The sequence below is a fragment of the Cucurbita maxima genome, unplaced genomic scaffold (assembly GCF_002738345.1).
Source record: "Cucurbita maxima cultivar Rimu unplaced genomic scaffold, Cmax_1.0 Cma_Scf00027, whole genome shotgun sequence".
NCBI classification, from domain to species: domain Eukaryota; kingdom Viridiplantae; phylum Streptophyta; class Magnoliopsida; order Cucurbitales; family Cucurbitaceae; genus Cucurbita; species Cucurbita maxima.
The window spans coordinates 907,282-934,404 of record NW_019272043.1 but is presented as its reverse complement, the minus strand read 5'-3'; the positions used below and the strand labels follow the sequence as shown (position 1 = coordinate 934,404).

The 27,123-nt window shown below is 38.1% G+C and overlaps 5 protein-coding genes and 1 non-coding gene across 10 annotated transcripts; 3 read left to right on the top strand and 3 right to left on the bottom strand.

Moving 5' to 3' along the window:
- The first annotated feature begins 461 nt into the window (after window positions 1–461).
- On the top strand, window positions 462–2,275 carry LOC111499734 (aspartic proteinase NANA, chloroplast-like). Its single transcript, XM_023151390.1, has 2 exons — window positions 462–1,195; window positions 1,311–2,275. The coding sequence occupies exons 1-2, from the start codon at window positions 480–482 to the stop codon at window positions 2,170–2,172; spliced, it is 1,578 nt and encodes a 525-aa protein (XP_023007158.1). The 5' UTR covers window positions 462–479; the 3' UTR covers window positions 2,173–2,275.
- Window positions 2,276–4,378: 2,103 nt separating this feature from the next.
- On the bottom strand, window positions 4,379–7,348 carry LOC111499759 (probable GMP synthase [glutamine-hydrolyzing]). 3 transcript variants are annotated; one of them, XM_023151431.1, is made up of 7 exons: window positions 7,263–7,341; window positions 6,810–7,211; window positions 6,661–6,733; window positions 6,492–6,575; window positions 6,273–6,408; window positions 6,171–6,187; window positions 4,379–4,928 (listed from the first exon to the last, which is right to left on the bottom strand). In XM_023151431.1, the coding sequence occupies exons 1-7, from the start codon at window positions 7,288–7,290 to the stop codon at window positions 4,619–4,621; spliced, it is 1,050 nt and encodes a 349-aa protein (XP_023007199.1). In that variant the 5' UTR covers window positions 7,291–7,341; the 3' UTR covers window positions 4,379–4,618. The 3 variants fall into 3 exon arrangements, with proteins under 3 accessions (XP_023007199.1, XP_023007197.1, XP_023007198.1); XM_023151429.1 differs by having other exon boundaries at window positions 6,810–7,348; XM_023151430.1 differs by having other exon boundaries at window positions 6,661–6,718; window positions 6,810–7,348.
- Window positions 7,320–27,054, top strand: LOC111499754 (transcription factor RF2b-like). 2 transcript variants are annotated; one of them, XM_023151419.1, is made up of 5 exons: window positions 7,320–7,339; window positions 24,672–25,300; window positions 25,899–26,031; window positions 26,241–26,325; window positions 26,408–27,054. In XM_023151419.1, the coding sequence occupies exons 2-5, from the start codon at window positions 24,726–24,728 to the stop codon at window positions 26,767–26,769; spliced, it is 1,155 nt and encodes a 384-aa protein (XP_023007187.1). In that variant the 5' UTR covers window positions 7,320–7,339; window positions 24,672–24,725; the 3' UTR covers window positions 26,770–27,054. The 2 variants fall into 2 exon arrangements, with proteins under 2 accessions (XP_023007187.1, XP_023007186.1); XM_023151418.1 differs by lacking the exon at window positions 7,320–7,339 and having other exon boundaries at window positions 24,625–25,300.
- On the bottom strand, window positions 10,779–14,421 carry LOC111499778. 2 transcript variants are annotated; one of them, XM_023151462.1, is made up of 5 exons: window positions 14,062–14,421; window positions 13,826–13,960; window positions 13,698–13,735; window positions 13,517–13,583; window positions 10,779–11,248 (listed from the first exon to the last, which is right to left on the bottom strand). In XM_023151462.1, exons 1-5 carry the CDS (start codon window positions 14,248–14,250, stop codon window positions 10,892–10,894), a joined length of 786 nt encoding a protein of 261 aa, XP_023007230.1. In that variant the 5' UTR covers window positions 14,251–14,421; the 3' UTR covers window positions 10,779–10,891. The 2 variants fall into 2 exon arrangements, with proteins under 2 accessions (XP_023007230.1, XP_023007231.1); XM_023151463.1 differs by lacking the exon at window positions 10,779–11,248 and adding an exon at window positions 12,781–12,854.
- On the top strand, window positions 14,573–17,752 carry LOC111499718 (pentatricopeptide repeat-containing protein At1g79540). The gene has a single exon (XM_023151358.1). It carries the CDS (start codon window positions 14,897–14,899, stop codon window positions 17,342–17,344), a length of 2,448 nt encoding a protein of 815 aa, XP_023007126.1. The 5' UTR covers window positions 14,573–14,896; the 3' UTR covers window positions 17,345–17,752.
- Window positions 21,833–21,937, bottom strand: LOC111500030. The gene has a single exon (XR_002721044.1). It is a non-coding gene; the product is annotated as a small nucleolar RNA snoR100 (small nucleolar RNA).
- Window positions 27,055–27,123: the final 69 nt, after the last annotated feature.

Here is a 27,123-nt window from a genome sequence, read left to right as displayed (position 1 = left end):
TTTTTTTTTTTTTTTTTTTTTTTTTTTTTTTTTTTTTTTTTTTTTTTTTTTTTTTTTTTTTTTTTTTTTTTTTTATCGGAAAAAATATATTTTTTAATTTAATTTTTAAATCTATTTTATTAATTAAATAATTGTCTTGTAAATCTGAAAAGAATAAAAATATAATTCCAATTTTATTTTATTGCATAAAATTTTGTAAATTATTAAAATCTCCTTTTTAGCTTCTAATAAAAATATATTTTAAAATAAAATAATTTAAATTTAAATTATCTTTTCTTTCTGTATATTAATAGACAAAACAGAAGAACACGTAAAAAAATGATACCCATAAACTCGAAAAAAAAAAGAAAAAAGAAATAGAAAGTGATTCTAAATTTATAGTTTTACAGTTAGGGTTTATAGATGTTATTCCTCTTTTTAAGTCCGCCATTCTCATCTTCCTCCTTGCTTCATCTGTTTTCTCTGACAGGAACGGAGCAATGTCGTCGATTTCTCATCTTTTAATCCTTTTCTTCGTCGTCTTCTTCTTCTCTCCTCTCACCGTCGCAGTCGCCGATCAAAGCAATGCCAATAATCTGAAACAAGAAAGCGATGCCAATAATGAAGAACAAGAATTCGTGAGGCTGGATCTGATACACCGCCACCATCCGGAAGTGGTTAAGAGGCTTCATGATGAAATTAAGGTGGATAAGATGGAGGATCGCATCAAGGATATTCGCTATCACGATCAATCTCGCCTCCGAGCCATCTCCGCCCACCTGAATTGGACCAAAGTTGTGGAGAATGCGGAGGAGAAGGTGAAGGAGGCGTCGGGTTCGAATCATCCTCCACATTCGCAGACGCCAATAGCATTGAAAACATACCCCGGCGCTGATTTCGGTAGCAGTGAGTTTTTCGTGCAATTGAAAGTGGGAACGCCGCCGCAGAAGTTCACGATGATTGCAGATACCGGAAGTGACCTATTGTGGACGAGATGCAGATACCGGCGGTGCAGGGGAGATTGCAGCAACCCCTCTCCGATCCATAAAATGCGTAACAAAATGAGAGAGAGATTCAATTACGCGCTTTATGCGAATCAGTCATCTTCTTTCTCCCCAATTCCTTGTTCCTCCAAGCAGTGTATCCAGGATTTCTCTGAGCTCGGCGGCCAACCCGATTGTCCAACCCCCAACACCCCTTGTTCCTATACCTACAGGTATTAATAATTAATATTATTATTATTATTATTATTTTAAATAAAATTTTGGTGGGGACCATTATAACAATAAATGGATGTTGGTTGGTCTGTTTAAAAAATAAATAAATAACAGCTACTTAAGTGGGGACCGCGCGATGGGAATATTCGCAACCGAGACGGTAACAGTAAGACTAACAAACGGAAAAGAAAAGCAACTGAAGGACATTCTATACGGCTGCACCGAAGAAATGACTGACAGCCAGTTCTTGGACGGAGCCGATGGCCTCATTGGCTTAGGCTCTAGCATCTACTCCTTCGTCTACAAAGCCGCCGAAAACAACGTCGGCGGCGGCTTCTCCTACTGCCTCGCCGACCACCTCCGCAATATAACCGCCATTAGCTACTTCGTCTTCGGCACCCCCTCCCCCAAGACCTTCTCCGCCTCCACATCCTCTCCCATCGGCCCCCCCGCCACCACTAAACTCTTCACCGGCGGCCGATACAGCTGCTACTACGGCGTCCAACTGTCCGGAATCTCCGTCGACGGACAGATCCTGAACATCCCCCCTCACGTTTGGAACATCAAGTCCGGTTGCGGCACCATCTTGGACACGGGCACCAGCCTGACGATGCTGACGGCGCCGGCTCACGATGCGGTGATAGAAGCGATGGCTCCCAAGATCGAAAAATTCGGAAGAATGGAAAAGGATGTAAAGGGTGAAAGGGAGAAGAACTTCAAACTTTGCTTCAATGACACTGAGTGGAATTTTGGTATGTTGCCGAAGCTTGGATTCCATTTCGAAGACGGGGCGGTGTTCGAACCGCCGGATAGGAGCTACATCGTTTCGGCGTCATACCAATGTAGCTGTATTGCGATAACTTCTCTGCCCTTTCCGTCAATCAATATCTTAGGGAATATTATTCAGCAGACTTTCATTTGGAAATATGATTTACTCAAGGGATCCGTCACTTTTGCTCCCTCCGATTGCGCCTAGACCTTCTCCATTTTCTTTCATTTATTACTTCCTTCTTATTAATTATACTCATATAATGTAACATTATTCTTTTTTTTTTTTTTTTAATTTATTTTTCTAAATGATTCAATTTCAACAAACATGGAGAGAGGGGGATTATTGCTTTTTTATTTTTAAACAAAACACAAATGTATATTGGTTTACAATGAAAAAATATATATATATATGTACATCTTCCTTTATTCACATTCATGATGTTATAATTATTCATTAATGCCAATCATATTATTAAAGTTCAAAATTTTAAGAAAATTTATGTGTATATATGCTAATGCAATAGCATCGGCATCAATTTGATTGAGATTAGGCTTTTTCAGTTATGTTGATGCTAACTATGATGATGAAATCTCCGATGCAAGTTCTTCTATGTCGAGAAAAGAAAATTACAATAATTGCTCCTTCCTTTCATCATACTTGTGCGGTACGAGACTAGTCGAATAATACATTTTTTTATGGCTCCAAACCTCCATTTAATCTATTTTGTCTCTATGTGTCTCTCTACGAGACCTACCTTATGCATGCCTATATATGACATCTTACCTAGGGGTGAGTTGAAACCTCCCAGGTTCGTAATAGTCCTCTTCATTGAGGGGGCAGGTCATTGAGGGGCAGGACCCCTCTCTTATCTCATACAGTTAATGGGTGGTATGACGTGGGTCTCTCATTCCCCATGCGAAATGGCTAGATTCAGTTTGGTTTTGATCAGAAACCCCTATTCCCCCACGAAGTTGTTGACACTGTTCACACATCTAGCAGCCTAAGGACACTCCTAAGGTGGTTCGTATGTCATGATATGTCATGGTGGTTGTCATGGTGGTCTGTTGGGCTCTTAGAGGAAAGGTTAGGTCTAGCATCATCATACATAATTCATATGCTATTAGCATCATCATACATAATTCATATGCTATTAGCATCATCATACGCTATGGGACCAATTTGCTCGAGAATCTCGAAAGGTCCAATGAATCTGAGACTTAACTTTTCCTTACGTCTGAACCTCAAGTCACCTTTCATTGGTGCCAACTTTAGGAATACCAGGTTCCCTATCTCAAACTCTAAGTTTCTACGTCTTACATCAGCGTAGCTTTTCTGTCTACTTGTAGCGGTACACATCCTCGCTCGGATTTTATGGACAACCTCATTGGTGACTCGAACTAGCTCGGTTCCTACTAACTCTCTATCATCTACCTCGTCCCAATATAGTGGGTACCTGCACCGTTTCCCATACAAGGCCTCAAACGGTACTATTTCAATAGTGGCTAGGAAACTATTGTTGTATGAGAATTTTATCAAGTGGAACTTGGAATCCCAACTTCACTTAAAGTCTAATATGCAAGCACGTAGCATGTTCTCTAGGATTTGGTTTAGGCGCTCTGTTTGTCCATTGCTATGTTCTCCCACTTCCACTCCAGAATATTTAGGGGTTGTAACATCCCAACTGTCTTTTGTCTGGGAGCTTTCACTTGTTGACAAGCTCAACACTTGCTCATAAGCTCGGCCACGTCTCTCTTCATGCTCCTCCACCAAAAGTGTTGTTTTAAATCTTCGTACATCTTAATACTTCCTGGGTGAGTTTCCGTCAATATCTCTTTCCTTTAACTCTTATATTGCTGGGACACATAGGCGTCCATCGCACAATAGTCCTTCATATGAGGATTTCGAGAATCCGTCTACTGGACTCTCGGCCAGTTGGCTTAGGAGTTTCTGTAGGTTAGGGTCCTCTTGTTGGGAGTCAATAATTCTCAGCCAAAGTGTGGGTCGTACTGCGAGTCAGGCCAACTGTGGACTCCTTCAGTCACTCCAATTATGTTGGCTCACTCGAAGTCTTTTTATACCCTTCCCTCTCTCATAATGGAGGACGACAAGTAGGTCGTCTTTTTACTTAGGGCATATGTGACCACATTTTCTTTTTCAGGGTGGTACTGGATATCTACGCTGTAGTTTTTCACCGGTTCTAACCACCTTCTTTGTCTCATGTTCAACTCTTTCTGGATGAAGAAATATTTTAGACACTCGTGGTTGGTAACAATTTGAATTTTCTGTCTATATAGGCAGTGTCGCCAAATTTTTAGCACATACACTACGACGGTCAACTCTAGATCATGGGTAAGATAGTTGTTTTCATATTCTTTTAACTACGACGCCCAATTATTTTCAGACTCGAACATTCGATAACTTAATCGAGAATATAAAAGGCTAAATAAGACTAAAAATAATACAATAATGGTTTAATAATGTTTGAAGTTAGGATGGATGAGATGGGAATTTACAAAAGCAAACTGACCAACACACACGACATTGTCACTACCACTTCACTTCACTTCACGACATTCTATTCATACAGACATTTTGACACAAAAAACATAAAATAAAAACAGTTATATAGTTAATTAGCAACCACTGAATTCTACACAGCTTCCGAGCCTGCCGCACCTGTCGTCGTCTCCTCCACTTCCGGCGGTGGAGCGCGACGGCCGGCGGCGATTAATGTGCAGTGCAGGTGCCTGTGGCAGGTGGTGAGATGGTCGTTGGTCAGACCGGCGGCTTGCATGAAGGAATGGACCACGGTGGGACCGACGGACCGGAATCCTCGCCGGATCATGTCTTTGCTTATGGTATCTGATTTTGATGTCTTGACCGGGATTTTGTGGGCGGATTTGTAGTGCGGTGAGAATGGGTTGTTGTTCATAAACCCCCAAATGTATTTCTCCAATGACCCTGTTGGATGATGAAAGTCTCACATCGGTTGGGTTTATAATGTAAGAATACACTCTCCATTGGTATGAGGCCTTTTGGGAAGCCCAAAGCAAAGCCATGAGAGCTTATGCTCAAAGTGGACAATATCATACCATTGTGGAGAGTCGTGTTCGTCTAACATGGTATCAGAGCCATGCCCTAAACTTGGTATCAGAGCCATGCCCTAAACTTAGCCGTGTCAATAGATTGACAAATCCTTAAATGTCGAACAAAGGACTCCAAAAGGAGTCAAGCCTCCTCGAAGGTACGAAGGCAGTCAAAAATGACTAAGACTCCAAAGGAGTCGAGCCTCGATTAAGGGGAGGCGTGCTTTGTTCGAGGGGAGGTGTTGGATGATGAAAGTCCCACATCGGTTAATTTAGGGAATGGTCATGGGTTTATAATCTAAGAATACACTCTTCATTGGAATGAGGCCTTTTGGGAAGCCCAAAGCAAAACCATGAGAGCTTATGCTCAAAGTGGACAATATCATACCCATTGTGGAGAGTCGTGTTCGTCTAACATGGTATCAGAGCCATACCCTAAACTTAGCCGTGTCAATAGATTGGCAAATCCTTAAATGTCGAACAAAGGACTCCAAAAGGAGTCAAGCCTACTCGAAGGTACAAAGGCAGTCAAAAATGACTAAGACTCCAAAGGAGTCGAGCCTCGATTAAGGGGAGGCGTGCTTTGTTCGAGGGGAGGTGTTGGATGATGAAAGTCTCACATCGGTTAATTTAGGGAATGGTCATGGGTTTATAATCTAAGAATACACTCTCCATTGGTATGAGGCCTTTTGGGAAGCCCAAAGCAAAGCCATGAGAGCTTATGCTCAAAGTGGACAATATCATACCATTGTGGAGAGTCGTGTTCGTCTAACATGGTATCAGAGCCATGCCCTAAACTTAGCCGTGTCAATAGATTGGCAAATCCTTAAATGTCGAACAAAGGACTCCAAAAGGAGTCAAGCCTACTCGAAGGTACAAAGGCAGTCAAAAATGACTAAGACTCCAAAGGAGTCGAGCCTCGATTAAGGGGAGGCGTGCTTTGTTCGAGGGGAGGTGTTGGATGATGAAAGTCTCACATCGGTTGGGTTTATAATGTAAGAATACACTCTCCATTGGTATGAGGCCTTTTGGGAAGCCCAAAGCAAAGCCATGAGAGCTTATGCTCAAAGTGGACAATATCATACCATTGTGGAGAGTCGTGTTCGTCTAACAGACCCAAATTCCTTCTTAATCTGAAAATTAAACAAATCCCCCACTAATTAATTCATTCATGTTTGGAAAAGGAACAACATATTAATTATTTATTTAATTAATTACCTCCAGGATCCGGATTGCGTTGTCGACCACTCCTCGGACTCTGTTAATGTCCATTCCATACTCTGAGCTGATCGAAACCATCTGTCTGTCGGAAAAATTCGCCACCACTTGTGCATCGAAATCTGAAAATGCATTTCTGGGCGAAGATGAAAGCTCTAATTCAGTGAATTACAGACCAACCCACAAACTTAAAGGGATCGATTAAGGTGGTTTTTGTACCTGAAATCTTGTCGTTTCTTCAAAATTGAAGTCCAATCCGAACCCACTTGGGCCACACTCAGAACCAGCAGTTCAAACAGCGTTCTGTTTTCAATTTCAAGCTTCAGTGCTTAAAACAATGGAGGAGAGAGAAACAGGGAAGGAGAGAGAGAGAGAGAGAGAAGCTCACTGGTCATCATGAACAGGGACGCCCCATTCTTCATCGTGATAGGCCACATAAATGGGATCTGACAAGGAAAAACCTAATTTATGAATAGAAAAAAACAGGGGAGATTTAAAATAAAATAAAATAAAGAAACAGGGGAGATTGAAGGGTACCTGAGTTGGGAGTGATGAAGCTGCATCTTCTCTCTTCAACAACGGCTTTAATCTTAGAATCAAAGGGAACGATTTTCTCAAACCGGGCGGATTTAGACCGTCCATAATGGGCAATTCTCATCTTCCTCTGCGCCTGCTGCAGCGCCACCTGCTCTCTTCTCACGGCGGCGATGCTCCCCGGCGACGCGACTTCAGCAACATTATCACAACCCACGTTCCCATTTCCCCCAGGCTTGAAGCTTTTGGATTTCTTCCTATCCAAGGCAGGCCGGGGGCGAGACAGAGAGCAGCCGTTAGCGGCGAGCGGAAGGAGAATCTTGTCAGAGGTGGAGGTGATGTTGGGGGAGGGGGAAGGGTGTTTGTTAAGGGAATTACGGCGGTGGAGGAGGCGATTGGAAGTGGGCTGAAGGAGGGGAGGGGGGTTGAATTTGGAATCAAGGACGACAGAAGAGGATTCCAAGGCTTGGTCGGAACGACACATCGTTTTTGGTTGTGTTTTGGGGAAGAGAGAGAAAGAGAAAGAAATGGGAGTTAGAGAAGAAGAGGGAAAGAGAGGCTTTTTATAAAGGAAATTTGGAAGAGAGATGAACGAAGGGAACAAACACCACCACCATCACAACCACACACACCTTCTTAATTTGATCGTATTCAGATGGGTTACAAACAAAATGAACGAAATCATAAGCGTTGTTCTTCCAATTTATATGACAAGCTGCATTCATGTGAGATCTCACAGTGATTAGAGAGGGGAATAAAACATTCCTTATAACGATTTAAAACCTTTTTCTATTAGATATGTTTTAAAATCGTAAGACTGGCGAATACATATAATGAGACAAAGTGGACAATATTTGCTCGTAGTGAATTTTAACTGTTATATTAACTTTTATATTTATTTGTACACATAAATTCCAATCGCATTAAATCCAACCTACTTGAGTATTATTAAATTCACATTATATGTCCTTCGTCTCATGTACAAAATCGACAAATTTAGGACCACGTTCGAAAGTAACATTTTTTTTTTTTAGTGAATCGTCTTTTCAGTGATGCAAGAACCAGTAGTTTAGTGTTTCGATCGAGTTAACAGAGTAATTGTGTAATTCTCGTAGTATTCTTAATGTTAGTTGTTTCCTCTGAACATCTAACAAGTAAATACTCGTTTTTTTACTCAACATTTTATATTTTACCTTTTTTTCTATCTCTTTTTCATTTATGTGGTCTCGAGGAACAAACCCATTTTGCATTATATTTTAAAATTATAACTATTTTCTTTACCGTAAAATAGTGTTAAATTTTTAATTTATCGAATACCAATTTTTTATCGTTTGCAACTAACTCATAAATTTTCGAAGAAATAATTCAAAAAAATTATTATTGTTTCAATTAATTCAACTATGATGGATTGTTACTCAAAACTAAGTTCAATAATTACTTAAATACATTATTTGATTATTTATAACAATATTAATGTGAAAAAGTATATTTTAATTATATAGTGAAGTCTTGTGAGTAAACCCATGATATAATTCTTATTTTTTTAAAAAAGATTTTTTTTTCTAATTTAAAAGAAAAGTTATCCCTTACAAAAATAAAAATACTCATAATTTTTTTTTAAAATATTTTTGTTTCTAATTTAAAATGATAAGTTATCCATAACAAAAAATAAAAATAAAAATACTCATAAATTATTTTAAAATAGACCAAACTAAATGCATAAATATTTACGATTTAATTAATAATATATTTTGTTTTGTTTTGTTTTCATGATTTAGTTATATTTTGTATATTTTATTTTAAAATTTTAATTAGTAATTTAACAATTTTCTAAGAAAATTTTTATGAATTTTTTTTATATTTAATAAATTAATTAAAATATTAGTATTATATATATATATATATTTTTTTTTTAATTCAATTATAGTAGAGTATCTTAATATATGTTGCTTTAATATAATTTAGTGAATAAACTATTAATTGTAATTTTAAAGTCAATGACTCAATTTTTTGTTGTACAATTACTGAATAAAAAATTAATATGTTACGTCATATTTGAGATGATATTTAAAAATATATATATATATTAAAAAGTATTTGAACGAAAAGAACGGTGAATTAAAAAAGATATAAAGGTTAGATATGCATAATTATACGATTTGAAATAATTAATAAAATAAGGAAAATGAAATAATTGGGTGTAGCTTTGGGTTGTAAGGGAGCCACAAACCGGCACGGTTTAATTTTTATATTTTAAAAACTAATTTAAACTATTAATTAATAATTATAATCATCAAAGCAGTCGGTTACAGTCACATGGATTGTCTCACGATATGCAATAAAAAGCTGACACATTTACATTTTTTATATTTAAATATATTTTTTTCAAGTTAATAAAATTATTCCAAATATATAGGGGAATATATTATTGGAGAGGACCTTGTAATGTTGTTGCAACATCCACTCATCTTTCTCCACGTGGAATCTCATGTGACGACTACGTGTTGTTTGAAATTTTGTTAATTATTTTAAAAGAATAAATATTTTTAAAATTTTCAAAATTATTTTCTAATGAATTTTTTTCTATCATTAAGATGTGTAAAAAGAAAGGAAAAAGGGGAAATATTGTCTAATTTATTTTCTTCCATTGGCATGAGAATAAACAAAGAGGAAGGACAATCATTTTGCAATTTATAAAATTACAAAGAAAATTTAAATTTTAAATTTATTAGGATAATTAAAAGAGAGTGCTAGCCTGCTTGTCATCGATGGGAGGTGGTCGACAAACCCATCACACAAAGCCATAGAGCTCGCTACCCCCCCTATCGTACCAACTCTGCTAATTACCTGCATAATCAATGCCTCTTATAGGTCAGATCCTCCGCATAGGGTAGCCCAACAAACTCTCTTGCTCAGGTCACACAAACCTTTATCAGCCTCACGCATGGCTCAACCGTACCAAACTGAAGCGAAAAGGGGTGTGGAGGCTCCTCGACGCCCATCATTTGCTACCAACCTACGTGATGCCCTTTATTCCTTTTAGGGTTACTGTGGCGGTCGTTTACGTCTTTAGGGCAGTTTGGCAATCTTGACGAAGCTCTACATCTCTAAGTAATATGATTCTGACATCCAAGTCTGGATCGTTTAGGAGCACCACCCTCTGTTCATCTCTCATGAATCTATAGCGCTCTTCTTCTAGAAGTCTTTCGTCCTAGGTCATATACTAACCAAACTATCTCACACAACCTAGTTTTTAAGGTCATTCCTATTGCTAATCCTCTCTACTCAACAAGGCGGTAACATCTATCAAGTACCCAGAGCATAGATTTCACAAAATCTCATCCTCCAATACAACATGATATTCAAAGTAGCAGTATAAAATGACAATATACGACAAACAAGGTCTAATACATCCATTTTCGCATACTAAAGCATATAATTGCACATTTATCGCATGTTCTTAGGTACAAGTCATGCTACGCTATCCATAGAGACAATTTTTCTTTGATGCATGCAAATCCAGGTGATCCCTAATAGTCCATGTTATTTTAATTGAAATTAATACTTTACTCATAAAAGAATAAGATTTGAAGTTCAATGGTAAAGATTCTATATAAGTTGAATTTTGGGGGGAAAAACATTGAAGTCTAGCTCTAATTGTATTAGTAGAAGAGAATTGTAAAAAACAAAATAAAAATCAACACAAACCAAGCACACCAAACATAAACTTCATAAGACCAAACATTTCAGACGCCCAAACACCGATTTCATAACTAAATAACTCTATGACTCCAATTAAATAACAACTGAGAACGACTTATTTTCTAATTTTGAAGAACACCAAGAAACTTAGGACTCGTCACTAGAGAAAGAGAAAAGTTTTTAAATCCGAAGGTAGCTTGTATTAACTTATATATTAAGATTCCTATAATGTAATTTCCTCAAATCATAGTCCACTAGTCGAGTCTCGTGTGGTGGCTCTACGTAATAAATTTCTCATTAAATTATCGTTTTCGAGTTTAGCTTTGACACAGAAAATGGGACTTCGTATAGATACAGTTTATTTGTGAGATCAATATTATAAATCACAATAATGTATTAGTTATCAGACTAACCGTGAAACCCAACAAAGCACCAGCTGCAACTTCAATCTCAGTGTGGCCTATTGATTCTTTGAATGACTTCCATTCACTACCCTCCCTTCTTGACCCTTCTTCCACATCAGTTGCCAAGCTCGACGATGCGATATCCTCCTCCTTTAACGGACTCAGTACCGTCAAGGCCCTGGTTCCTTCCTCAGATAACAGGGGACTGCTGCTCTCGAGTTGCGAGTTGACTCGACGATCCTGATCTTTATAGGAAAAGGATGAGTTCACAGGTGTCTTTGTTGGCAATAGCGTGTTGATTGCTTTAGCATGTTTTCCAACTTCTCTTCTGACTCCCTGCAAAATAAGAAATTTTGTTGTTGATTACTCTTACTGATACCAAAAAGAGCAGGTTATAGTGTTTTTAATACTACAGGAGATTCTAAAAAAGGAAAGAATGTATATAGGGAGTCTAGAAAGGGCCGTGAAGTGAGCCTTAAAGAGATAGGTTTCCCATTCGCAAAATTCTTCAATCACAGTATCGCAGAAGGCTTACAACATCTTGGTTTCCATGAAGAAGAAGCCCAAGATCACAGGCAAGCTTTTTTCACTGCCTCCTAGAGAAATAATCCATTCCGACCACATTTTATTTCAACAAGTTAATTTTTATGCTGAAGCCCCAAAAGTTTAAAGATCTTATGTACACTACTTAATTTGGCGTGATCATAGGAGTAAGCCGTAAATGACTTATAGAGTGGGAGCTCGTGCCACCCGAGGGACTTCCACCCTACCGACCTCCAAACCATTTCTTAGTATACACGTTTTAAAGCCTTGAGGGAAGCCCAGAATGGAAAACCGAAAAAGGACAATATCGGCTAGCGGTGGGCTTGGACAGTTACAAATGGTGTCAAAGCTAGACACCGAGTAGTGTGCCAGCGAGGACGTTGGGCCCTCAAGAGGGGTGGATTGTGAGATCCCATATTAGTTGGAGAGGAGAACGAAGCATTCCTTATAAGTGTGTGAAAAGCTCTCTCTAGTAGATACGTTTTAAAGTTTGGAGGATAAGGGAAAGCCCAGAAAGGACAATATTTGCAAGCGTTGGGTTTGGGCAGTTACACCTCTAGACTGCTACAATGCTACAAATACTAAAAGAAAACAGAAAAAGGGAACTCTTGACAAAGATCTCTCGAAGCTTACAAACTCCGGCTGGTCTGATTAACAATGATCAAGAAGCTGCTGCTCAACTCATAGCCAATAACAACTTTCTCCTCCATTTCCTAAAGCCTCCGACTTGAAGGATGACAATCAAGGGAATGACAATCAAGGGAATGCCAATCAGGTTTATCATAAATTTTCTCAAGATTCAATTCAAAAATCACCCCCTTTTGTTTCTTCTTTAGGAATCATCGACCAGTTTTTTTGCCATTCAGATGAGGTCTATGATTTGCCACAGCCAACAGAAGTAGATTAGACAGAGGGAAGAACCATTTAAGCCTGTCTGTTAGAACCTCATCAATTATCTGATAAACAGTAGAACTGAGGTTACTGGGTCTAAACTCTACACTTGCTAACTGTTATGTATTGCATGAATACATATATACACATACATACAGACATAAACATACTAATCATTTCCAGCGACCAAACCACTAATTCACTTCCTTCGAGACTGCAACTTCCCATTCTCAGATACCACCGGAAAGAACCTTGTGCGCATCAATGATCAGAGCAAAAGTCCAGGAAGGATAAATTTATCATAATACACAATAATTGTTAGTACAGATCAAATACTCTTGCAATGGGGTCAAACTCCAAGCTGAGTATTTTAAATTCGCTTATATTATTTATCGGTTAACAATTAAGATCATTCACCTACCTTATTCAATAATTGAGTTTGCCTTCGACTGAACATGTAATATAGCTATAATTGATTAGCATGATATCCGAAGCAACATGACTGAGACTGCAACATGAAACATAGAATTGAAGACTAAAACAAGCCAACAGGAAAATAAGACACTTTCACAGCATAACAACAGTGCTATTCGAAGACACTTTCACAGTATAACAACGGTGCTATTCAAAACTAATTTAGCTATTGCTCAAAAAGATATCAAAAGAAGCTTAACCTATTCTACGATTCTCAATTGAAATTGTGATGTACATAAGGCTATTGTCAAACTGAGCATAGCATAAATGCTAAAAAGATGTGCCCTCGACCAAGAGATCAAGAGGTTTGAATTCCCCACTTCAGTACAGGGTTTTGACCTGCTTTACTTCGTTCGATTCGTCACACTTGTTCATAAGTAATGATTTTTTTTAGGATCTATATCCATTATTTACCCAATAAAATTGCTCGTTGGATGTCCTCCAGATAAATTCGAAGATACAGAACACAAAGGAGATATATGAGTCCACATGGTAAAATTATGAGATCAGTTTCTCTTTCCATAGATGTTCCTCATCAATAGAAGTTCATATTAACTTACTTAGCAGAGCACAATAGAAAATGGGGAAAAAATCACCATTAATCCGCAGAAGGATGCCAGGAAAAGAGACGGGAAGATTATTAACAATTAGAACGAGCTCTAAACAAGAAAGAAGAAGAAGAGCCTTCGTACTTGCCTGAGCATCATACATAATAAGGGACGCGTAAATTACAGTTATGCCAAAAATTGAATCTGCAAGACCCCTGCGATTATATTCTTAAGTAATGTCATGAAAAGTTATTCTGAAAAAACAGGCACACAACTTCTTAGAAACGAAAGCCAATCAACAAAGAAACGCATATTGAGTTGCGGATTACCTCTCAACGCCGAGAATAGTGGCAGCAGCGACCACCGCCTGAAACACATGGCATAACAACAGCAGCGACGGTGGTGATTATATTAACAAAAGAATTCAGAACATACAAAGCAAATAGAGGCTACTAACAGAGGAGTGGGTAGAAGGGAAGCCTCCAGCTCCAAAAGCAGTTCTAAAGTTGAACTCTCTGCCATAAAAAAGAACAGAAGTGAAAGGCTTCGCGAGTTGCCCAATCGCAGCGGACACGCCGGCAGCAACTAAAACCTAGAAAACAAATAAAGCCAAATTGAAAACAATATTCATCCATTAAGAACAAGAAAGAGACGAAATTATCGATACAGAGTGAGAAGAAGGCAACGGATTACCTTGTTGTGGCTGAGTTGAATGAATTCGTCAAGCAATAGAGCTCTCGGAGGGGTGGATTTCAAAGTAGAAGGGCTTGATTTTGCGAGACGAATGTAAGAGTGGAGGAGGCGATTGTAATGGTGATTAATCAGCCGAGTATGAGGGGGAGAGGGAAGGGCAGTGGCGGAGGTCCACCATGGAAGTGACATTCCGTTTGCAACGGCAAGAAGAAAGGTGAGGGGAAGAAGTTTGAAGGTTAAGCTCAGAGGGCAGCGGCCATTGTTAATCTGTTTCCACCCACTTCCTTCTTAACCACCACTCTCCAACTCCTTTATCATCTCCGCCGGAACCAAGGGAAGTGAAGCGACTTGTACTCATCGTTTTTTCTTTTAATATTATTTATTTATTTATCTAAATAATTATTAGACGTTTGGAAATTTGCTTGATATTTATAATTGAGGGACTTATTTAATATAAAATTTAAAATTAAAGGGATGAATGAATAAATTTGAGAAGTTTTTGGATTAGATAGCAAAACTCGCAACAATCGAGTGATTTTGTCAAAAACGCCCTGAACGTTCGTCCGTTAGCAACACTATTTGGCGAGAAGCGCTTGATTTGATCTCCGGAGTGCCGACTGAACAAAAGATCCAAGACTCCAAAGGCTATACATTCGAAGCATTTTCAGTTGCCGCCGATCTGGAAGCTCTAATTTCTAGCGCCGTCATAGATTCGAAGACTGGAGAAGCAAAGACCTCTTATAAACCCTAAACAGCAGTGATTTTTGCTTCTCCGCGGTGAGAAATCACTTTCAGTGTTAGTAATGGGAGTTCTGCCGGAAGAAATTAGCCGTCGATGAAGCGCCGATCAACATTTCTACGACCCGTCGTCACCTATTTAGTTCCAAAACCTCCATGGTTCCACTTATTTCATACGCCCACTGACCCAATCGCTACTTCCAATGAGGTCTCCACCATAATCGAAACTGTCGATCCCATTGAAGATGCATTGGAAACCATAGCCCCTCATATATCATCTGATGTAATTACCTCAGTCATTCAAGAACAGCCGAATGCTCGACTTGGATTTCGACTTTTTATCTGGTCGTTGAGGAGAAGGCACCTGTGCTGCAGCGCCTCGCAGGATTTGATCATTGACAGGTTAGTAAAGGACAATGCCTTTGAATTATATTGGAAAACTCTTCAAGAGCTTAAGGATTCTTCTACTGAAATTTCATCGGACGCCTTCTCTGTATTGATTGAGGCATACTCTAAAGCCGGCATGGAAGAGAAGGCCGTCCAATCGTTTGGCATGATGAAGGATTTTGAATGTAAGCCCAATATTTTTGCTTACAATTTGATTTTGCATGTTTTGGTGCGAAGAGAAGCGTTTTTGTTAGCATTAGCGGTGTATAATCAGATGCTCAAATGTAATTTGAATCCTAATGTGGTTACTTACAGCATTTTGATTCATGGATTCTGTAAAACTAGTAAAACTCAAGAAGCCCTTGTACTCTTTGATGAAATGACTGATAGAGACGTATTGCCCAACGAGATAACCTATTCGATTATCCTTTCTGGGTTGTGTCAAGCTAAGAAAATTGATGATGCACAGAGATTGTTCATTAAGATGAGAGCTAGTGGTTGTAGTCCAGATGTAATCACTTACAATGTTTTGCTTAATGGGTTTTGTAAGTTAGGTTATTTTGATGAAGCTTTTGCATTGTTGAGATCATTTGAGAAGGATGGCCATATTCTTGGAGTCAAAGGGTACAGTTGTTTGATTGATGGCTTGTTTAGGGCTAGGAGATATGATGAAGCACATATGTGGTACCAAAAATTTTCGAGGAAAAATGTAGAGCCTGATGTTATCTTGTATACTATAATGATCCAAGGCTTATGCCAAGAAGGTCGGGTTAACGAGGCATTGGCGTTGTTGGATGAGATGACGGAAAGAGGGTTTAGTCCAGATACTACTTGTTACAATGCTGTAATTAGAGGATTTTGTGATATGGGTCTTTTGGATAAGGCCCAGTCTCTTCGACTCGAGATTTCAAACCACGACTGTTTCCCCGACAACCACACGTATTCCATTCTCATTTGTGGTATGTGTAAGAATGGGTTAATTGATGAGGCACAACATGTATTCAATGAAATGGAGAAGCTTGGATGCCTTCCTTCTGTTGTGACCTTCAATTCTCTCATTGATGGATTTTGCAAGGCTGGTAAGCTTAAGGAAGCTCATCTTTTGTTTTACAAAATGGAGATAGGGAGAAAACCTTCTTTGTTCCTTCGACTTTTGCAAGGTGCCAATAAGGTTCTTGGTACTGTCGATCTCCAAGTTATGTTGGAACAATTATGCGAGTCGGGGTTGATTCATAAGGCCTACAAGCTTCTTATGCAGCTTGTTGAGAGTGGGGTTTTTCCAGACATTAGAACTTACAACATCCTAATCAATGGATTTTGCAAGACCAACAACATCGATGGTGCTTTCAAGCTCTTCAAGGACATGCAACTTAAAGGGCGCTTACCAGATTCAATTACGTATGGAACTCTAATAGATGGGCTCCACAGAGTCGGTAGGGACGAGGATGCTCTAGGGATTTTCGAACAAATGGTAAAGAATGGGTGCAAGCCTGAGTCTTCTGTTTACAAGTCTATCATGACTTGGTCGTGTCGAAGAAAAAAGGTTTCACTCGCGTTTAGTGTTTGGATGAAGTATCTGAGGAATTTTCGTGGCTGGAAAGATGAAAAGGTCAAAGTAGTAGAGGAAAGTTTCGACAAAGGAGACCTTGAAAAGGCGATCTCGAGAATAATCGAAATGGACTTGAACTCAAAAGACTTCGACTTGGCTCCATACACCATTTTTCTCATTGGATTGTGTCAAGCAGGGAGGGTTTCTGAAGCCTTCGCAATATTTTCTGTTCTTAAGGACTTCAAAAGGATTATAAGTTCAGCAAGCTGCGTGATGTTGATTGGTGGGCTTTGCGTTGAAGGAAAACTTGACCTGGCTGTGGAAGTTTTCCTTTATACACTAGAAACAGGCACTATGTTGATGCCTAGAATTTGTAACCAACTGCTAAGGCATCTTCATTTAGAGGACAGGAAGGATCATGCTTTTGTTCTTATACGTAGAATGGAGGCTTTTGGATATGATATGAATGCTTATCTCCACCACAGTACTAAGTCACTTCTTCATGATCATTGGAAGTCATTGAAAGCTAAAGCTAGACACGAGCAGTGGTTGACGAATTCACAGCAGCAACTCCTAAATGCCACATTTCCTATGGTTGAAAGTAATTAGAGGACTTGCTACATGGTTTTTAGGAGTTAGTCCTTCCTAATTTAACAAGTTTCACCCTTCTTCTTTCCTGAAACTTAAGGTCATGCCCATGGTGAATAAGGAACCTGGTGTTGAACTGGGGAAAAGGGTTGGTGACTTCGAAAGAATTGGACCGAAATATGCCACTAAAAGACTCTACTGAGACAAAGATGGGCTGTTGAAGTACGTCTTCCTCGATTGAGAGCTCCGGGACGTCGAAAGTTGGCTTAAAGTTGGAGGGCAGGTACGAGTGCCAATAATGTTGATAATTTTTCATACTTTTACTCTACAATTTTGTACAACTATCTGATATTTACTTGGAATGAGGAATATGATTTGAAAACATGGCTGCAAGTCTATGTTATAAGCATGTTCTTTTTGTTGTTTCACTACGTAGCAAACTAATTCTGGGTTGGATGAGCAATTTTCATAATTGTGGTTGTCTCCACAATATACACAACTCACTCACTTCATTGACTTGGTTTACTGAAAAAATTTAAGGATTTCCTTCTAATGGCAACTTCCTTAACATGTTAGACATAGCTGATACTTGTTCATCTGTTCTGTCTTCCAGCACTTACATATGTTACTTTTCATCTTGTGCATAAGTTCGCATAGTCGATCTCTTGCATCTTGTTTCTTTATTTATCTATCATTTACTTCGTGTTTTTCAAATTTCCATAAACCAATACTTTTTACTAATTTTACTTGCGAAACTTTCTACTAGTTTCACCCTTCTTTCTTGACCGCTGGGAGATTCCACATTTATTGGAGAGGGGAATGAAGCATTCTTTATAAGGATGTGGAAACCTCTCCTAATAGATGTGTTTTAAAAACCGTGAGCCTGACGGTGATAGTTATATATAACGGACGATATCTCTCTCCCAACTTTAAAAGTTGTGAGACTAACAACAGTACAGGCTAAAGCGGATGATATCTACTTAGCAGTGGATTTTTCTTTCAACCTTTCTGATGTTAGGCTTTAGCTTTCTCGTATAATTTTTTTAATGTGTCTGGCTTTTCATTATTAATTAAGTTATTTTGATATAATTATTAAAGTGGGTGGTTAAGAATTAAGTTTGAAATGATAAGAAAGTGGAGTAAAAATAATGATAAGGAAGTGGAGCATATTTTTAGACCAAATGATGATTGATATTAATATAGTTTAATTTAATTTTTAGTTGTATAGTTCTCTAAAATTATTTTTATTAAAATTTATTTCATTCATTATTTAATGAATGATAAATCAAATATAAATACAAAACTGGGGAAAAAAAAATCTCAAACGATATAAATATTAACTACAAACTAACAAATTACAAGAGAAAATAGACAAAATTTAAACTAATTAGTTTTTTTTTTCTTCTGTAAATAGAATGTTTATTATTTTTAGAATAATTTTTACATAAATTAACAGTAAATCTGTTTCAAGCTTCATTTAAAAACACCAAAAAAGCAATAAAAAAAACATAAAAAGAGTTTTGTATAAATAAGATGAGTTCGTGGTTGATATGTTTAGTCTTAATTGGCATGTTCGTGGTGAGTCAAGAAGTGGCCTCAGAGACCAAGTTTCTTAAATTTCCTGATCCTTGCCAACAACCTAACCCACCTCCCGGTTGTCCGGCTGGAAAGGCAATATTGACTAATCCTTGCCGTCGAGGCTGCTCTAAAATCACGCATTGTCGTGGAGGATGATGTTAATCAATTCCAAGAACTAATTTTCAATAAACATACGAAGGAAAAAAAGTTGTTATATAATGATTATATTTCTGAATTATGTGTATTTAATTTTGTGGGTAATATGTTAGCAATTCTCCTTTTAACCATTTGATTATCCATGAATCTCTATTATAATACTCAATTAATTACATATTAACAAATAGTTTGGTCATTTTTGTTAAAGAAAAACATTTAATTAAAATTTCTCGAGAGCACTCTTTCGTATAGTTGGCATTTCTATTGAATGGCAACTATATATATGTGATTTAGACGAATGCCCCGAGTCGACAATTCCTCGATGACTGCTCCCGAGCACTCCCTCGCCACGATTAGTAGCATCACGATATTCAAAAAGGTTATTGCATCTCAACATAGCAGGACGAGTAGCTTTACTCTAGGCTCTAGAGGTTCAAACTTATTATACATAGTGCTAGGTAGAAAATTTAGCATTCGCGGTAACTAGCATCGAAAAATGAGGCACTACCCCAAATAACTCTAATAAGTAGGGAGCATCGTGTGTGCTAGCCTACTCATCATTCATGGAAGAGTTAGCCGGCAAACCTGTCCCACATATCATAAAGTTGCCCAAGGTTGGGAAGCACTACCACTGGCCAACTCCACCAGTTACCCGCATGATCCACGTCCTACCATATGATGGGTCCATCATGCAAAGAGTTGTACCACTAACACAACCCTAATCAGCTTCATGTCTAGCTCAATGGTACTGTACCGAATTGGAGAGGGAATGAAAGCTTCTCGGACACCAAACCGGTTGCTACCGGCCAAGGAGTTTACTTTCATCTTCTAGGGATGCTTAGGTGGTTTACTAGGTCTCCAGGGTGGTTTGACGGTCTTGACAGGGGTTCACGTCTCCATCTTCATCAATTTCGACTCCTCACCCTCTAGTCATCTCTCATAATTCCATTGTGCTCAGACTTCTGGAGGTGTTCCATCTTATCTCACAACCTATTCAACCTGACATAATCACCCTAGACTTAAGTCGATCCTACTCATTATTCTCTACCGAGAGGAATCACAAGTTAATTCACCTGGAGTTAATGTACAACTATGCATGCAGTCACACATGCTCAATGGGACAATAACGTCCATCAAGCAACCAAAGCACAAATACACAAAGATCCCATCTACCATTACAACATAATAATGTACTAGCAATAACAAAGCATAACAATGTAGTATACAAAGTACAATCTAGAAATGTCTAAACCTCGATTTATGCATGCTAAGGTTTGACAATCAAGCCTCAATAAATTGAGAATGATATCAAAAACATGTATTTATGCAATGCTAAGTTCATAAAAAGACGCAAAAAGAAACGAGTATAAATATATCTATTAAACAATCTACCGGTAGGCTCCCATTGCATCTTAACCTGGTAAGCTTGTAGAGATTCAAATTTGTTATACATAATCCTATGTAGAAAATTTAGGCTTTGAATAATTAGCATTTGAAGATGCTAACCACCAAATACCTACATGATCCATGTCCTATCACATGATGGGTTCATCATGCGAAGAGTAGATCTAACACCGAGTAACACAATCCTAACAATTTTCACGTCTAGCTCAACAAAACCGCACCACAGTGGAAAGGGAGTAGAAGCTCCTAGGAAACCAAATCAATTGCTGCCAGCCAAAGAGTTTACGTTCATCTTCAAAGTGGTCTATTAGGTCTCCATGGTGGTTTGACAATCTTGACAGGGTTCAGAGCTCCATCTTCATCAATTTCAACTCCCGAGTATGTTATGTTGTTGTGAAGATCTCTAAGGTCTCCCCTTTGGTCATGTCTCACAATTCCATTGCCCTAAAATTTCTGGTGGCATTCCAACCTAATTCACACAACCTAGTCAACTCAACATTATAACCCTCAACATCATATCTTGATCTAGATTATTCAACTCAATGCTAATTTTAATTAATGCAGTATGCCAATTTTAATTAATGCAGATTGTCACACAACTTTGATTAATTAGCAACTCTATGCTATTTTAAATTACTGCAGATTGACAAACAAATTTGATTAATTGCCAATAGAGCATTAATAGCAAACAAAGTCAATCGATTAAAAATATATATAATTTTGTTAGGATAACAAACAACAAACTCGATTTGAAATTCATTAGATTAACACATTAGATTCTAGTTTACAAAATTGTTTACAAATTATGTGATCCAACTATTTGATATTTACTAAACAATTATCATGCAAAAAATTTCAAACAATGTTTCCATGACTGTCTTCCATGTCCAACAAAAGCCTAAATGACCAAATAACTTAGTCTCTTAAGCAACAAAATCTTATAAGAGCTACTTGAAGTCAAAAGAAATTGTTCCAAGACCGCAGCAAGATGATTCACGAAGAAGCTTGATAAGAGCCTAAGCAACCAAATCCTATCAGATCACTTGAAATCAAAGAAAATAGTTCCAAAGACGCTTGCAGGAAGATTCAGGAAGATGTTTGAAATCATATCAAATCTGTAGTCACAAACATATCAAATCTGTAGAATCCAAATGCCACAGTAACTAAAATTCAGGATCCAATGATCCGAGACAAACGAGATAAAAAGAAATATCCTCCATAACCCCTATATGCTCGAGAAGAATTAACTTTCCAGCTAATTTCTAATATAATCCAGAAACCTAAATCAATATCCATCGAATTTTCAACTAAAAATTGACGAACAATGAGTGTAAAGAGGAATAAGAAAGTAGAGATGGAGAGGAGAGAATAAAATGTAGGTCTAAACCAGGCCCCCAAATCAGAGAATATCAGAGGGAGCAGACATGTTGACCTGTGGATTCGATTTCTGTGCACACTACCATGCTTCCTTCATTCCATTATTCCAGAGCATCGGCTTATTGTACACAGATCAATCCCTCCTAACTCATTCGATTCGTTTTACCACTCAAAAGAACATTCAATCGATTCAAGCTACCTCTACAACTGCGTGAGATTTACAACAAACGAACACTATTGAGAAGATAAACTATAAATCAAAAAAAGTAGGCGAGAAACACTATAAAGAACCTTCGAACAAAACCGCGTAATAATCAGAACACATAAGAAACGTTGCAAAATGGATTGATCCAGAAAAGAGTCGATAGCGGTTGTTTTATAGAGAAATTTTAGGGTTTACAATCATGCTTCGCTAAGAAGTACATTGGAGAGAAAGCCCATAAATAACTGTAATGGGCCAATATTGGGCTTATAGAGAACAAATCATAAGAAAAAATGTCGCGAATATTCAAAAATATAATTCATTTCAAACTCGTCGCCCTACCCACATAATTGGATTGCGAATAATACTCACATAAAAATAAGATGTTATTCAGATCTCAAATTGAGACGTTTTCCTTAGAAAATGAATCATCATATTTTTCATTTCTAAGTTTGAAGCAATTCTTATGATAGAATTGCACCCGAGCCATTTAATGAGTCATTCAATCAAGCTTTGATCAAGTTCGGTTATCGAGTAACTTAATTTAGAATCAAGTTTCCAAATCTTACTTATAGATTTGAGCCACTCTGATCAAGTTTGATTGTGGAGTGACTCAATTTAGAACAAGATTTCCAAGATCTGAGTCATTCAATCAAGTTTTGATCAATGATTGTGGGGTGACTCAATCCAGAACAAAATTTCCAAATCTTACTTCAAGATCTTCGATAGTAATCTAATTCTAGCTTCTCCCTTGATTGATCTGAATTTTGTATAAGAATGTGTTAATTAATCTGATTCAAGGTTTCTTGTTTCAACAAAAACTTAGATCGTTAGACTGAAGATTAGGGTTGTCTTATCAACAAAGTTGCTTAAACACTCCTAAACATTGTTAGAATCATCGATCTCCATTCAATTTTGTTTGCAAATTTGATGATCGTTCATCACTCTTGAGCCTAAATTCATGTGAGGCTCCATCAGCTCATCATCTCATTCAACTTCAATTATGTTCCAATTGTCATTTTGATTTAGAATATTTTTGGCTAAGCCGGTTTTGAAGTCATCCAAGCCAGTTTATGTTTCTCGCTAATTAGGGCTGATTCAAGATATTTAGGTGGTTGTAGCTTTAAATGTCTTAGGTGAAATTTGACTTCGATAGGGTTGACTCAAGCTTCTATTCGTTCATGAAAGTATAAAAATAGTCAAATTAAGCTTATCCATGTCAGTGTACATACAATTGGAACGCCTAAGAACTAGGTTAGATAGATTGTTTGATATATAAATAACATGCACCCAGTAGATAAACGTTACGTGATATTGAATTAAATAATTATATATGTGCACTCATGCACGATCCATCATGACTTTATATGAATATGCACATGCTACATGCGACAATATAAACAAGAAATGTTTATAAAATATGATGCAAAGACCATGATTATGAATCCACGTCACGTGAAAGGATAAAGTCATGAAATGTAGACAAATGTTTCTGTGCACCATATCACTCTAGTGACTTACTTTACATTGTTATACATCGTGTAGCATGATTACCTCTCTAGTTATATATTGCATGAACATGTACATTCACGATATTACTCATGTATTTTTCTTTCTAAAATAGTGTGAGCTTTACGTTATCACATAGTCAAGTTTAGGGGCACGTTAATAAAGTCTACTTAATGGATCTATGTGCATGTGTGTGGGCCGTGTGAAAAGGAGTAATATGCATCCAATCGTACTATGAAAAAGTCCATTTATTTTTTTAATATTTTTCTTAGAAAGGCAATTATAGATAGATATATATAATATATATGTATACCTTTTTTTATTAAGGTATAAGTTCGTTGCCACCAAGGGTGTCCGGGCCAAAGTATTATGGCATTCCTGAATGAGATTCTTCCTCAGTTCTCCTGTTCTTTGAACGCATCATTTATTTCTCTTTGTCATTAGAAGGTCTCCCTCAACCCAAAACTATCGTGTCTTCCCAGCTTTGGCTAGTTCAACGACACCTTTGGCCGATGGGTCTTTATGTAAATGTTATTTGATGATGTGACGCATCAATCCATCGATCTTACTTGAGTGAATATGGCCTAACATGCACAGGGCCGCATGTTCGCCCTTTTGACTCAGCGCATCGGCTGCTTGGTTACTCTTTCCTGCCTTGTGTTCAAATTTGAAGTCGAATTCAGCTAACGACTCTTGCCACCGGGCTTGTTTTGCCACTTCTTCGACTTGTCACAATCGCACTTTTTGATGGCAGTGTGAGCTAAGTCAATTCGTTCTTACGTCGCCTATGGTCAAGCAACGTATGCTCGAACCTCTGGTCTCAATTTAAGAAGAAGGTTTTAGAAAACGAGGGCAAAGAGATCATGCATATATATGTGTGTGTGTTTGGTAATTTCGTAAAATTGTTAAGGGCAAAAAAGGGAAAATGGGGAAGATAATATAAGGAAGACTTAAATAAAAAAATGACGGTTGGTTTGAGGAAGCTTTTCCGGTTTTATCAGTCTCAAACATGAACGGAGAACAATTAAAAAAATAAATAAATAAAGTTTTAATTAATTCTCCCATGAAGATGAATCCCAAGCACATGCCTCAGACAGGGAGATCTTAGAGAGAAATTGAGAGAGAGAGAGAGAGAGGGAGAGAGAAAGACAGCCCTAGAATTTGGGGCCAAAGGAAATGCAAGATCCAGCGTCTTCAAACCCTATCCACACTCCCAATTCCAATCAAATTCCTCCCTTCGATGTTGCACCGCCGCCGAAGACTCATAAACCGCCGCCGGTGGTGAACGCGATGGCTTCCTCTTCCATGTTTGCCAATGCGAATGCTGGTAATGCCTCGTTTGTGCCTAGAGGTGGTTCACATCATCGGAGGGCTCATTCGGAAGTTAGCTTCCGATTGACGGAGGACATTATGGATCTCTCCGGCTCTGATCCGTTCAACGGCGGTTCGTCAACGGCTAGTCTGGAGGAGATCGGATCGGAGGATGATCTGTTTTCGACCTACATTGATGTGAAGAAGCTTGGAGGTAATGGAGGAGGGAATTTCGTGGATCAAAATGCCAATGGCGGAAGTGAAGGCGCCGGTGGTAGTGAGGGGGAGAAGACTCCGAAGCCAAGGCATCGACATAGCTTATCGGTGGATGGAACGACATCGTCATCGAGTATGTTTGGGGAGGTTATGGAAGCGAAGAAAGCTATGCCTCCTGATAAATTGGCTGAGCTTTGGAGCAGTGACCCCAAACGCGCCAAGAGGTTTTTCTTCATTCCATTTCTATTAATTATGCTTTCTGGCTGAGCTTAGAACCAGTGACTTCTGAGTGATTGCTTTACTTTGGATCCATTTTTGTTCAATTCTTGCTCTGCATCAGTTTCCCCTGCTGAATTATCGCCATTTGGAATGGTTTTGAGTTCTTATTTTCAATCATTTGTCTGGTAGTGTTCTTATTCGAATAATCCTAGTCTTTTGCTACTCATAATCCAAGACTGATTCAACTTCATAATCATAGTTTTCACCATTAGTGATCTGATTCTACTTTTCGTTTCTTGCATTTGAATGTTTGGTTTGAATTGCCAGATCCAGAATTACTTGCATCATTTGTTTAGAATCAATCTGTGATCTGAGTAGAGCTCCATTTTGGACATCCAGATGGTCATACATAAAATTAGTTTAGAATCAAATCTTTGGCATCAACATTCAAACTATTGGGAGAGATATTAGCGGTGAAAGACGATGAATTCATTCGTCGTCCTGTAATCGGCATCATCTCGATATGCACAATGATATCAGTTTCAGATTAAGGTTTTGGATTTCCTGGGAACCTCTTTCTCATGTTCTTGCTGATATGTGTAGGATATTAGCAAATCGACAGTCTGCTGCTCGCTCAAAAGAGAGGAAGGCACGGTATATACAAGAGTTGGAGCGGAAGGTGCAGACCCTTCAAACAGAAGCAACTACTCTAGCAGCCCAATTGACTTTGTTCCAGGTTTTTGTCTTTCAATTTAACCTAAGCTTGCATTTTTCCACAATTTTTCACTCTGATTGAACCTTATATTCTTTGTTGGAAGGGGAGAGTTGCTATTTTCTAACTGATTACAAATTTTGATATCGTTTCGCAATTTTATCCCTTCATCATATTCACGTTAACTGACAATGGACTTAGAACTATGATCTAATTAAGACTTGTCATCACAGCGAGACACAAGGGGTCTCAGTAACGAGAATACAGAGCTTAAGCTTCGGTTACAGGCTATGGAGCAACAAGCTCAATTGCGTGATGGTGAGGATTATACGTCAGTACTTAGTTTTGAACATATGTTACTATCTCAGTCTTGTTTGAAATTGTCCTGAACTGTATGCAGCTCTAAACGATGCATTAAAGAAGGAAGTCGAGAGGCTTAAATTCGCTACCGGGGAAATGATGAGCCCTTCCGAGTCTTTTAACTTGGGAATGCATCACATGGCATATGCCCCATCGTCTTTCGTTCAACTTTCACAGCAACCAGCAGGTCCTCAGAATATGCAAATGCCACCATATAGCCATTCCCCATCTAACATGTCTAGCCACCCTATGCATCCATCAGATTCTCATTCTCTCTCGGAGGTTCTGCAGAGCGACCCTCTCGGCCGATTGCAGGGTCTAGACATCAGTAGTAAAGGATCGTCACTAGTGAAATCTGAGGTCCCCTCAATCTCTGCAAGTGAGAGCAGTACAACTTTTTGATGCAAAACTGGCTCCTGACGCTTGACCCAACTGACTTGTTGATGATTCATGCTATTTAGTTTATTGTTTATAGATCGACCTCCGATTATTTAGAGAAGCTTCTCCTCCACTTCAATAGCATTCATTTGATTTGTATTTAAGGACCAACTTTTCTTTTGCATTCTTAGGGGGATTCTTCAAATGGGTTTCCTTGAAATGTTTGTTTTGGCATATGAAGCCTTGTTGTTATGTTCATGAGCCTGAAAGCTTTGTTGGAATGAAACATGTTGTGTTCATGTCGGGCAACCATGTTTTTTTTTTTTTTTTTTTTTTTTTTTTTTTTTTTTTTTTTTTTTTTTTTTTTTTTTTTTTTTT

Bases quoted from the DNA above. Each gene is read 5' to 3' on its own strand.
- LOC111499734 (XM_023151390.1), top strand. From the start codon at position 480: ATGTCGTCGATTTCTCATCTTTTAATCCTTTTCTTCGTCGTCTTCTTC. The intron at 1,196-1,310 runs GTATTAATAATT...AATAAATAACAG, and splicing joins CCTTGTTCCTATACCTACAG to CTACTTAAGTGGGGACCGCG.
- LOC111499759 (XM_023151429.1), bottom strand. From the start codon at position 7,290: ATGTGTCGTTCCGACCAAGCCTTGGAATCCTCTTCTGTCGTCCTTGAT. The intron at 6,734-6,809 runs GTACCCTTCAAT...TTCATAAATTAG, and splicing joins CTTCATCACTCCCAACTCAG to GTTTTTCCTTGTCAGATCCC. The intron at 6,409-6,491 runs GTACAAAAACCA...ATCTTCGCCCAG, and splicing joins AAGAAACGACAAGATTTCAG to AAATGCATTTTCAGATTTCG.
- LOC111499754 (XM_023151419.1), top strand. From the start codon at position 24,726: ATGCAAGATCCAGCGTCTTCAAACCCTATCCACACTCCCAATTCCAAT. The intron at 26,032-26,240 runs GTTTTTGTCTTT...TTGTCATCACAG, and splicing joins CCCAATTGACTTTGTTCCAG to CGAGACACAAGGGGTCTCAG. The intron at 26,326-26,407 runs GTGAGGATTATA...AACTGTATGCAG, and splicing joins ACAAGCTCAATTGCGTGATG to CTCTAAACGATGCATTAAAG.
- LOC111499718 (XM_023151358.1), top strand. From the start codon at position 14,897: ATGAAGCGCCGATCAACATTTCTACGACCCGTCGTCACCTATTTAGTT.
- LOC111499778 (XM_023151462.1), bottom strand. From the start codon at position 14,250: ATGTCACTTCCATGGTGGACCTCCGCCACTGCCCTTCCCTCTCCCCCT. The intron at 13,961-14,061 runs GTAATCCGTTGC...TTTGTTTTCTAG, and splicing joins TTCAACTCAGCCACAACAAG to GTTTTAGTTGCTGCCGGCGT. The intron at 11,249-13,516 runs GCAAGTACGAAG...CTTATTTTGCAG, and splicing joins TTATTATGTATGATGCTCAG to GGAGTCAGAAGAGAAGTTGG.